At 34.7% G+C, this 12,969-nt stretch overlaps 1 protein-coding gene across 1 annotated transcript in view; it reads right to left on the bottom strand.

Annotated features, from left to right (window-relative positions):
- Window positions 1-12,969, bottom strand: part of LOC131064199 (probable cytosolic oligopeptidase A) — a 166,964-nt gene that overhangs the window by 74,744 nt on the left and 79,251 nt on the right. Inside the window, exon 8 of the mRNA XM_057998254.2 lies at window positions 9,026-9,147. Coding sequence (XP_057854237.2) covers window positions 9,026-9,147 — 122 coding nt within the window. The remainder of the gene's footprint in view (window positions 1-9,025; window positions 9,148-12,969) is intronic.

The following is a 12,969-nucleotide window of genomic DNA, read 5'->3' as shown; positions in this document are numbered from 1 at the left end:
TAATATGCAGAGTGGCTTTTGTTTTGGCCTCTCATTTGTAACTTCTAACTTTTAAGAAATGGTTTATCTTCTCAACAAAGGCTTTGTTTTGGGATTTTACAGCAAGAAGTTTAAATAATAATTGATTAGTGTTACTATGCTAGTCTCTTATTTAATCAGTCAGAGTTTAAATTTGGAAGCAATGTGTGTATGGATAGTAAGATATATTGATTCTGGAATAAGTCTCACCCTCTGATTCATCTTCTTATTATTTGTTTGTGTTAACTATTTATTTGTCTACGCAAACCATTGCTGGACCAGGTTCAAACTCGAATGGATCCCAGTCCAGGTATGGCCTGTGGTATGTCCCTAGACCTGTGGGTCTTCCTTACATTGGGATGTACCTGGGGCAGACCATAGGGCATATCCTTGATGAAGCCAAGCTGAATCCAAACATGAGCTCCAACCAGCAACTTTGGATTTTCGTAATGGTTTTAGTGTTGCTTGTTCAAAAAAGAAAGAAAGTTTGAAGCATACACAGAATTTGATGCTTCACTTAAAACTATTTGAGATACTAGGGGTGGACCCACAGGCCCAGTGGCATACACTGGTCAGAGGTCTACACTTAAACCCTAATCAAACATAAAATAACATTCAAAGTGAATAATATAAGCAATTTTAACTTTTATTTACAACATTCGGCATTGAATTATGAATTATGTATTATCAAATGTGTTGGTTCCTCTAAGTGGAAGGCTGAAGATGAATTTTGATGGGGACTCTCAAGGCAATCCCAGGGCCTCAGCTGCACGTTGAATTATCAGGAATGAGGCAGGAGTCCTCCAATGGGCCTTCTCAATGAAACTCCCAAGGTTACCAATAATAATGCAGAATTTGCTAGATTGCCTAAAGCTTTGAACACAGAAGAATTTAACGCAGTTTCTTACCAATTGGTGTGTAGCTAGAAGACTTCTAAATGGATTGAAGTGATTAGACCAATCTTGGATAAGTTGGAAGACTTCTCCTTAAGGCATGTATATTGCAAATCAAATATTGCAGTGGACTCTTTGTCCAACCACAGGATTAATCAGTCAAAAAAGATAGTATTGTTAGATGGAACAGATTTGTGGCCAGGTTTGGAGAAGATCCTTTGTGCTGAACTATCGGAGACCTCCTGTGTTAATTGTCAAGTTGAGCGATTCAATCTATTTGCCAAATCGAGAGGGTGGATTTCATTCTCTCTTTCAGGGTTTAGCTGGTTGCAGCGGGAAAAAAGCATAAATAGAGGGTCACACCTATTGTTTGTTCATCGTTGCAGTGATGAAGCCTAGAGTAGTGATCAAGGGAGTGAGATATGGCTATGTAAGTGAGTCAATGGGATGACAGATTGGCTGCCTCTTCAGTGTTGCTGTCCCCCCACACTGGGGGCAATTGCCTCCACGGTAGGAAAATGCAGGAGTGGGCATGTTCATGACATTGTAATCCTGGAGAATTTTCTAATGGTTTTCACTAATGTAATGGGACACAAAGGGCATGGTAATCTGGCTGCAATAAAGTATATTGACAGCTCATGTGTCATGCCCCCGTCAGATTTGGGTTAACAACCTCACATGCAAATTACTATCTTGTAAATTTAGATGATAAGACATAAAAATTACAGCCGACTATGATCAGAACAGTGACTTAGTAGTGACCAAATATGGAAGGTGGCAGACAAATTAATATTATGACCGATTCATGAAAGAAGTATAAAATATACAGCAGTGTGTTAAAAGTAGTTATTTGTTAAGAACACCAATTAGAGACGCATCAAATTAGCAAGTGAAAGGACGTGGTCTATAAGCTGTCAAGCTGACCAATGTGCATTACTAAAAGGTGCGATTAGGAAGATTATATGATTTGACTTTTGATACTCTCCAAATGGTGAGATTCCTAAAGGAAAAAAGAATATTGTCTTCCTTAAAAAAGGTGCGATTTGCATTAGCAATTATTATTGTGACTAAGAACAACAATCAACAAAGAGAAAGATATGTCTCTTCAATCTGAAAGGGCGTGTATCTTAGAAGTAAGGATATAAATAAAGATTGGAAATTGAGTTTGAGAGAGGAAAAAAAGAGAAAAGGCTGAGTCAGTGGATGTCAGCGATTTATATCTGGCGGCCAACGGTATGCTGATAATAATTGTTATACTGTTATTGTTTCTTTCTGAGAGTATTCTGCCGTAACCTATGATATATATATATATATATATATATATAATGTCTTGATCAGAAAAATAATAATTTTAGATTGTAAAATCAGAAAGAACTCTTAAATAAACATTAAAGATAATATGTATATACTATTCATTCTTGCTACTACTATCAGTATTTAAGAAGATGGGATTGAGTTGTTTCCAAGAGGGGCAGTCTAAATCCAGCCAATAGGATGATTCCCAAGATAGGGTAAGGATCAGCGTCCTGTAAACTTTGAGGGCACAGTCCCAAGATAGGGTAAGGGCTTGGATCCGTAAACTTTGAGGGAACCTATTAAGTTTGGTATCTAAGTGCTTGGCAACATAGTCATCTCCTCCTTCCTAAAACTGTAGTAACAAGGATTGAACTTTGCATTAAGAATTACGGATGATAAAATTAATTATCTAATATGATAGAATTAATTGTCTAGTATGGTGGATTGACAATATATTCATTAAAAATTTATAAATTATTTAAAACTATGGAATATCACAGATTTCATTTATGTTAAGGAAAGAGCTAAGAATAGAGCTGTCTACTAATCAATTTAGTTGAAGTCATAAGTATATTGAGGTAAATTAATTACTGTTAAAACAGGCCTAAACTTAGTAGGGGACATTACATCATGGTTAGAGGAACTGCTCTCTACCATCTCAAATTATGATAGAGGGGCAGCCAGGCATGAAATTGGCAGAATTTTCTATCAAACAGGCTTAGAAAATAATGCAGATTTACAGAAATGTTTGGAGCTGTTTTCTAAAGGGATCTACAAGAGCAATATGGAAGATTTCCAGAAGTACATGGCAGATTACAGAGAGTAAAGGAGGGTCTTAAGTATTTTCTAATCAATATTAACTAGTCGTTGTGGACAATATTGTCCTCTCAAATCTTTGATGTAATTTTGGTTTGATATTACTGAAAGGGAGTATAGCATTGTAGTCAGTGTAAAAAGCCTATTATTATGTTTTGATAATATTGGTTATAAGATTATGTATTAATTGTTTGTATATAATGTTTGCTGGCTTCGAGTAGTTACAAGCATCGGTTGGTTGATGGTTATGTTCCTCTTGGCAACTGTTGGGTCTTTTAAATAGACTGTGTTGTCAAGGAAAGTAGTATGACCTAGTAGGATTGACTTTGATCCTCGGCTTGCCATCTTTGGTCTTCTTTTGTAATAATTCTATGTGCAAATAAAGATACAGTTTACTCTATATCTGGTATGCATTGTCATCTCTATTATTAATTCATGTATTCATTTTATCAGATAGAAGATTTATTAGAATATTTAATTATATTTTAGTCACCTATATTTAGTTCCTTGTTTAATGGTCATTTAGCTTTTTAGTTAATTAGCTTTTAAGCTTTATTTAGCATTTAGCTTTTTCTTTTTAGTTAATTAGCTTTTAAGCTTTATTTAGCGTTTAGCTTTTTAGTAGTTCACTTTAAACGACTTGTTCTTAATTTAGAACGTCGTCTTGTAATCTCTATATATACGCTTGTATATTGTTGAATAGATTATCCGATTATTGAATCATTCATTCAATTTATTTTTCATGGTATCAGAGCGGGTCGATGGGATTCTTTAAAGTTTGGCGAATTTTTTAATAAAAATTCATGCCCTTCTTTCTGGAATATTTTCCAGATTTTTTTTTATTGGTTTTTTTTTTAAAAACGATTTTGCTTTTTAGAAGGCTTTTTGAGGGTTTCTGGTTCGTGGGCGAATTTCTTTGTGCTGGGCAGCAGTTCATGTTTTTTTTTAGCGTTCTGAAGATTTTCGGGCTTGCAACCTGGAGTTTTTTTTGCAGATTGAAAATTTTCCTAGGGTTTCTGCAATTTTCGACTAGGGTTTTGACCCTTCAGTTCAAGTCGAAATTTTATTTTTCTTGCAAATTCTTGGTGGGTTTTTCGAGACCTCAACTGGGTCGTCGTCAGATTTTTCTGGGTGCATCGTTTTCCGTGCCTCAATTTTTGAGCCGTCGGATCTGTATTCTGTTTTCAAATTCTTGGTGGGTTTTTCGAGAGCTTTTCTGGGTTGGTCTCCAATTTTTTTGAGGGCCTCGTTTTTTGCGCCTCGAATTTTGTGCCAACAAATTTGCCTTGGAATTTAAAAACAATTCACAATTTCTGCTATGTCTATGGACGTTGGGATTTTTTCTGTTTTTTGGGCACCATTTATGCTATTTGAAGTATGCAGAAAATTTTAATTTCTAGGTTTCTTCCAAACCTTGAAATTTGCACCTTGGAATTTGTGCCAGAATTCTCCTCCAGGGTTTCAGATTTTTTGTGCAGCTGCTTCTATTCTGATTTTTGAATCAGATTCTTCTGTCTCATGCTTTCACTAGGTTGACCTTGTTCAACCTCCATTTTCGTGATAGCATCTTTGACCAACATCATGTTGGAACACAGTCAAAAGTTCAACAGCTACCACAACACCTGGAAACAGTGCATGTTCACGATATCTGAATATCGTTGCCTTGATCAGATTGATTTAGGCCAGACCTCGTCTTACAAGTCCCAGGGTTTTCACGATTTTTTCCTAAAAAATTGTCTGTCGGTTTTCTGATTTTTTCCACAAAAAATCATGGGAGGGTTTTCACGATTTTTTCCTCAAAAATTGTTCGCAGGGTTTATAATTTTCCCTTAAAAATTATCTCATCTGTAATCCGCAATATTCGCGTAAGATTTTAGTTATTTGGGTTTTACCCTTTTTTTCCACAAAAACGATGATTTGTAACCTCAGATTTCTTGGTTTTTCGATTTTCTCCTCAAAATCGTAAATTCTCTTTTCGAGGGTTCCTATTTCAGGGTTTGACGGTTTTTTCCTCAAAATCATGCTTTGTTGCAATTAGTTTGGGTTGCACCTGCCAGGGCGAACATCTGCAACCGTGGTATCTTGCAGTCAGTTGTGGAGTTGATACTCTTCTACAAAAGGGTTTGCCAATTTTCCTCAAAATCATGGTTTTAGTTTTCAGTTTGGTTACCCAACGTTAGGTTGGATGGATTCTGGTATTCTTGGTCATTAACACTTTTCAGATCCACGGAGGGTCTCCACTGCAGCAAAGTGTTCTTTTCATTTGTGATCAAAAGACCTGCAGTGTCTTCTGTAGGGTAGTTAGTAGATAGATGACCATTAAGGGAGGGTATTAGAATATTTAATTATATTTTAGTCACCTATATTTAGTTCCTTGTTTAATGGTCATTTAGCTTTTTAGTTGATTAGCTTTTAAGCTTTATTTAGCATTTAGCTTTTTCTTTTTAGTTAATTAGCTTTTAAGCTTTATTTAGCGTTTAGCTTTTTAGTAGTTCACTTTAAACGACTTGTTCTTAATTTAGAACGTCGTCTTGTAATCTCTATATATACGCTTGTATATTGTTGAATAGATAATCTGATTATTGAATCATTCATTCAATTTATTTTTCAAGATTGGTATACATTTGGTGGTGTTGCCTTAAAAGAAATTGGGTCAGATTTAAGCAATTTATGCCCTTAGATCCCCATAAAGGCAGTAAGAGGCCACAAGGTGGTCAAGACCATGAGATCAAGTGATCTTTAAGGATTTATTAAGCAAAGGGAATGAAGGAAAATATTATGAGAAACACCTGACGAAAATACAACCAGACGATTCCAAAGTCAAAGATCTTCACAAGAACGTAGTCAAGTTGAAAAGTCTAGACAACCTTCTCTAGATGAGAGAAGTTGGGAGACAAACTCATATTCCTTCCCAGAATTGTATGAGTAGCCTTTGGGGCATTGAAAGGTTGTCAATTGAAGGAGAAGAAGACAAGCCGCCAAGGGTGTATAAAAGAGAATCTAACGGTGAAACAAGTGCATAGAAGGTTGAATCCAAGGGAAGAGTTGAAGAATCCTACGTGGGCAAGAGTGTGTGAGAAGCAATAGAACATCTTAATCAAAACACTTGAGAAAGCAAATTCCAAGCACTAGATTTGCATCAAAATAAAACAACAGTAAGCCCCAGTGGAAAAAAGCAAATGTTGCCCAAGTTTGCAGGCAATGGATTAGAGGATCCCATTAGGCGATAAAAGACTTGTGAAACAATCCATATTGCAAATGGGCAAGATGATAAAGAAATTTGGCTACGATCTTTCCAGCCACCTTGTGAGGTGTAGTGATTGACTAGTATACAAAAATTGATGAAGCCTCCATAAATACATGGAGCGATTACAGAAGGCCTCCGAAAAGAGCTTAAATTGCTTCCTAATGATAATGAAATAGTAGTAGAAATTTACAATACAAAACAAGGTAAGCACAAAAACGTACGAGCTTATAATCATAGACTTAAAGAATTGTTAGTAAAATTGGAAACAAAACTAGCTAATAATCTAAAAAAGAAATGGCTCATTGAAAGTCTACTTGTCATCAAGTAAAAAGATGAAGGTAGTACCACCCTCGTCCTATTTTGAAGCCTACCAATGGGCAATGGACATAAAAAGTGAAGATAAAATGTCCTCGCACAATAAAAGAAAAATAGAGGATTTGGATGCAAATGACAATGAATCAAGAACGATAGAAGTGACATGCTTTGAATTCTTACATCATTCAAACACATTCAAAGCATGTCACTACTATGAGTTGTTGAGTTGGTGCTCATAACACTTGATACTCATATATTATCAGTAGCAGCATTTCAAACACATTAGCATGTGGGAGAAGAAGTATGATAGATCCGCCCGAAGCTATCCCATACTAAGCCCAAGGGCGGAACTTTGGCCCGATGCTTGTACCTACTTTCCCTATCCATACATCATCGCCTAAGGTTAATAGCCATCACTACAAGTCAGAGAGTGGATCGTATGGGGGTTTCTTGATTGTCCTATCTAAGCCCAAGAGTGGAACTTTGGCCCTCTATATGAGAATAAGCATTTTGGATGGACTCTGTTTTGTCTAATCTAAGATTATTTATGGTTATAAGGGTGAAATTTGGTTAGTTAGATAATTAGTCATACAATTAAACAAGTACATTATTAAAATTTGTTTCATGATTAAATATCATTCTAATTTTGGGCATTGCTAGATGCATACATAGTTTGTCAATATAATCAAGTAATTCACTAATTATACACTTCCAGTTTTAGAATACAACCCTACCTCCCAATATGGAGTATATAAATATTCAGCATTAGGCCCATGCAAGTTGTACATTGTAGAATCATAGGCATCATCACATTTTTAAAATCATACTTGTAGTTCACAAATTCCTGGAGTTCATTTCATACAGCAAGTAGCAAAACACATACATATTGAGGAAATTTGGTCTTTTCAAATCTTACAACCACTGGATTCATTTGCTTTTTTCATAATTTGGTACACTTGCTAAATTTATAGGTTCTATTTACATGCTTAGGTAGATTATTGCTTTATTCTTGCTGCATTGTTAAACTAATCTGTTTATAAAAATTAGCCTATGGGATCCTGAAATCAAAGCTGCATTAGTCATCTACTTTGGTTGATTAGACGCAAAAATGATTGGTGTCGACCATGTAGAGCTTCCCTCACTTAGATAAATTTGTAAATAGAGAATTCTTTGAACCCAAAACATGTCTTTTTCAACTGCACAAGTCTCTAACAATTTCACGACGCCATTTTGGCTATGAGGTGCTTCTCTTGTCCTCTCTTACAATCAACAACAAATCAAGAAACATTTACTCATACAATTGTCCACAGATGCTTGATGCACCAACTTTCAAGGTTCAAAGGGCAACAAAATAACTGTCTACAAGAAGATGAAATAGAAGAAAGAAATCAAATGCATTTGATGGTGAGCAACAAGGACATATCATGTAAAGGCTGACAAAAAACAGAAGCATATATCAACTTATTAATATATAGAGGATTATAACAGAGACGAGTCCAACCATGTTCTGAAAGTACCATAAGGTTCAATAATATTCTGAATGTTGTATAAGGTTCTTCCATAATAGCTTTCCCACAGTTGTTACGACTTACAATTGTGATCACAATTATTAAAGCATGGGGAATTCATCACAAGTATTAAAGCATGGGGAATTCATCACAAGTATTAAAGCATGAGGAATTTGTGAGGAAACTTGTATATAGCATCAACCAAGCCAGAAAACAAAGAACCACTATGGATCAGATAGTAAGATGGGCAATACCACAAAAAATGTTAAGAAAATTGTGGCATGCCAAGTATGAGGGGCCATTCCCTGTTCATATATCAAACTAGGCAAAACATATGTTCAGAATAAGATTCCCTCCAAGGCCAATGTCTTTAGTGGTTAAGCTTGAAGGCATATTTTGCCTCTTATTGGGCATCTTTCTTCTAATATAGAGTGGAGTTGAATTATAGATGACAGAGAATGCACAACCACAAACATTTAAAAGTCAAGAAACAAGAGTCCACACTAGAGTGTAAGTATTCCGCTATTCTTCCTAGAAATACAAGAACACTAAAAATTTAACCAGTCAAAAAAAATCTAAAATATTTTGGTTGCCATTTAATAGGTGTGTTCAAGCTTTGGGATCATTTACCTTTGCAGTTTATATTTTTGTATGTATCTACTTCTTTTTTTATTTTTAGCATAGGCTTTGCTTAAAACCGCTTTCATATAACTTGAGAGATTCGAGCTTTGGAAACAAAACATGCGCCATGTTTACCTAGCCTCTACTATCATGTATCCTACTATAAGAATAATATTTAAGATAAACTAACATCTTGAATATTGATAATAAACCTGAACCTGTTACAGTGAAGACACGAGAATAACTGCCCATAAAATTTGCCGACAGAAAGAATAAAAGTAGCAATACTGATTGTCCAAAAAAGGACTAACCTCATTAATGTCATACTTAGCCTCACGAAGGCGCTCACTCCAGAAGTTAACATCCCAATGGCACATATCATTAGCTTCTTCAGCACCCTGCTCTTTCGCAAAAATCTTCAAATCTTCCAAATCTAACAATTTTACAGAGCAGTATAAGCCAATAAACAAAAAAATTAATTTAGGTTATTAAATTACAAGACATTCATGGATGAAGTAAACTAATATCCATTACTGGGCATAAGAAAAGCAAAAAAAAGTTTTCAAATAATTTCATTATTTAGTATTGCATATCATATACTTTATAGATTTCCCATAAATCACGGATTACTTATACACTCAATCTGTGATTTTATTAAGAATAAAATGAAACCATAACTGCTCATCATAAATCTAAGTCACAATTGTAATTCTTTAAGTTAAGAGTATTAGATTTCTAAAGTCCATTTCAGTGAACTTTAAAGTTTTTTTGTAGAAAACTGTCTAGTAGTTTTACATCAACATTTGGATCACACTCTATGATCAAACTTCAATAAGTTTTTAACAGAAAGACCTTTGAAGCACATCATACAATCTAATAAGTGTAAATTAAAATTTCAAAACAAAATGGAATACCATTTAAACTATGTTCCACCAAGTTTCTAGGACATGGACTATAGAATATGTTTCTGAGACCAATTATATTGAGGTCATTTTGGGGGTCAGCAAGAAAGGGCAAAGGGAACAGCTATATGAAAACAGGGAAAAATTTAAAAATATAGGGAAATTTCAAATATTCATATGATAATGTTGATAATACATTGATCGTATACAATATAAAATCCTGAATACACTAAATTAGAATTGAATTGAGAGTTCACATGAGAGTTGAACAAATTAATAAATGTCAAAACTTAAAATGTAATCGCTTCCAGCCTTCCATAACTGATTCTCAATGTGCATGTGATAGAAAATTATAAAATACAACAAAATGCCCAAAGGCTGCATGTTTGAACTACAAAATGACAGTCACAAAAACATAGTGATATAAAGTGTGAGGCTGCTCCTAATCTGAATCTGCCAACACTGAATCACAATTGGAATCTGACTCACAGCCACTACTACTATGAGGGAGCACCTCATCCAATGGAACTCCAACCAATCCGTCATGCGTCTACTCATCAATCTCGGTGGCATTTTCAAAACCAACATCCCACCGTAAAGATGAAGTCTGTTAATCCTCTAAATTGACAATCCTAAAGTCGCAAAGCAATCCAATGGAACTCCAACCAATACCTCATGGGTCTCAATCATCAATCCTAGTGGCATTTTTAGGATCAACATACCACCATAAAGCTGGAGTCTATTAAAACTCTAAAGTTTGACAATCCTGAAGTCGCAAAGCACTATGCAAGGCAACTAACTTCTTTGCTTGTCTAAAGGTAAGCCCATTACTTTTGATGCAGTAGATGAAGTTGTATATAGACCGAAGTTGTATATAGACCAATTCCTTTGCACTAGAGGAACTAGCAACCTATGAAATGAGGTGAATAGAGAGCATCCTCAACTCTAGTGTATCCTTGTAATGTCATGTTCATCATCCCATAGGATCATTTTTAGCTAATGTAGCTCTATCTATCTTCACCTCTAATTTGTTGAATGTTGGACCACAAAGATTAGTAAAGGCAAGCCATTATGTGTGACGTATAGTCAACTCCTCACTTGAAAACATCTTTTGAAAGGCCTTAATTAATCCTTCTTTCACCTCTTCATCATCACCAGGAGGCAACCTACTAAAGTTTGGTGCATACCATTTGGGATTCAAAGCAATGGCTGCCATATGAAGCAAAGTGTTCATAGCATTCCACCATCATATCACAATGAGATTCATATGTTATTTATATAAATCTCAAATTAGGATCCCTATTACAAATCACTTGCATCACCTACCCAAGCATCTTGTCTAATGTCTCATAAATCACTCCAAGGCTAGAAGAACCTCTATCAACATATCAATGGCATCTACAACCAAAGAGATGATGGAGCAAACATATCTACAAACAAAAATTTCAAAAACGACTAGTTAGAATATTAAAATCAAAAATTTAATAACAAAATCAAAAATCAATTTATTAATAAAAGTAGCAAGTTATTAAAAATAAAAATTTTCTTACCTCATAATGGACAACCAGCCATCATCAAAGATCCCTGTTTGATACTCTTTTCTTCAACAATGTTTGCAATAGGCCATGCACTCCACTTTGAATTAACCATCATCAACTATAGAGCCTACTACGCCTCAAACATCCTCTCTAACAAAATAAAATAACTAGCATACCTTGCCTCCACAAGTTTCAAGAATTTCTTTCTTCGAAAAAGTCCCAAGGAGAGAGAGTCAAGTGTGGTGGTTACAAGTGAACTTCTAAATATCTTAGGCTCTTGTCACCTATTGCTACACCCAATCAATATTCCCTATGTCTTTCAATGCATTGTTCAAATCATGAACACAACATGGGTTCCAAAAGATGTGCTTGTAAGTACATTCCATCATCATGCCAACTAATTTACATAGATGCCAAATCAGTGGCTAGTTGTACGATGTTTGAGGCCCCAACCTCCTTTATGGCATCTCTAAAAAATATGAAATTGGAAGTCTACATCCTTCCGCTTCCCAAAACAATCAATGGCTCTAAGAAATAAGAACCAATTGAACATGTGACTATAATGTTGATGAGTGGCCAATGTCGAAGATTGATACACCTATGCATAACAATAGAGCATGCCCATCCTAATCCAAGTCTCCCTCATGTCCTCTATCACTGAACTCACCTTAACATATTCTTTGTCAACAAGGGTAATGCATAGTTTATGTTTTAAAGGGGCTGAATGAAGGACCAACTAAAGATACAACTTTGGACATTTGTTTAAAGTAAGGAGAATGTGCTACACAAATGGGATGGCATGGGCACAAAAAAAATTGGCAATGGAACACGTTGCCACATCCCATGCCTACATATTAAAAATGTTTGCAATAGTCTTTCTCTTTCCTCTTTTAGAAACGTCACCACTACCACAACCTTAGTCACAGCATTTGCCGAATTTCAACCATGAGATTCGAAATTCAACGAGCTTCAAAACTTGACAAAAATATCGTTTTCATTCGCCGAAAATTCGTATGAATCAAGGGCATAATTTTTAATAAAACATATTTTAAAAACAATGTTATTTTTTGGGTTTCTATCAAGTCGGAGGAGAAGAAACCACACGAATGTATTCAAGCTGCACAATTTTCTGCAAATAGGAGCATGAAATGAGTTCTCCACCTATAGAACGCAAAAAAAAAATTCATTCATGGATGGTTGTAGCAACCGGTCAAACCGAATCACAAAATTGTTTTACTCATCCAAAAACAAAAAGAACACAAACTATATGGGTTGGGTCAGAGAAGGGTAAGGCGGTTGCTCTTTTAATATTTAATATTTTGATTTTAATTTTTAGGGTTTGCTTTAATTTTTTATTTCTGTTTTCTCAAATAAAATTTATATCTTCATATTCTATATTTTAAACCATGACCATTTGTTAATTAATTTTGTTTTTTACTTGATAAATTAAATTTAATATTTTAAAATATTGCAATTATATTTTTAAATATAATATATTTATTGTAATATATATTAATAATTATTAAATTAATGTTCCAATCAAAAAATTATTAAATTAATTTTTTAAATATATTTTGAAAAAATTATTATAATATATTCAAATTTAATAATGTTATTTAAAATAATTAAATTTATAAAGGCAAATTTAATCACAAATTTTTTTCCTAACTTTTTTGCCCTTGTCGAATTTCATCCGGATTTTAATGTCGCCGAACATGAACTCAAACCTTGTGACAGACCACAAGCAACCATAGAGGGGTTTTGCATACTTGATTATCTAGATTGTGTTGACGATGGCATGCCCTTAGACCTTGC

Source organism: Cryptomeria japonica, chromosome 6, assembly GCF_030272615.1.
Source record: "Cryptomeria japonica chromosome 6, Sugi_1.0, whole genome shotgun sequence".
NCBI lineage: Eukaryota > Viridiplantae > Streptophyta > Pinopsida > Cupressales > Cupressaceae > Cryptomeria > Cryptomeria japonica.
This window is presented reverse-complemented; position numbering and strand designations above follow the sequence as displayed.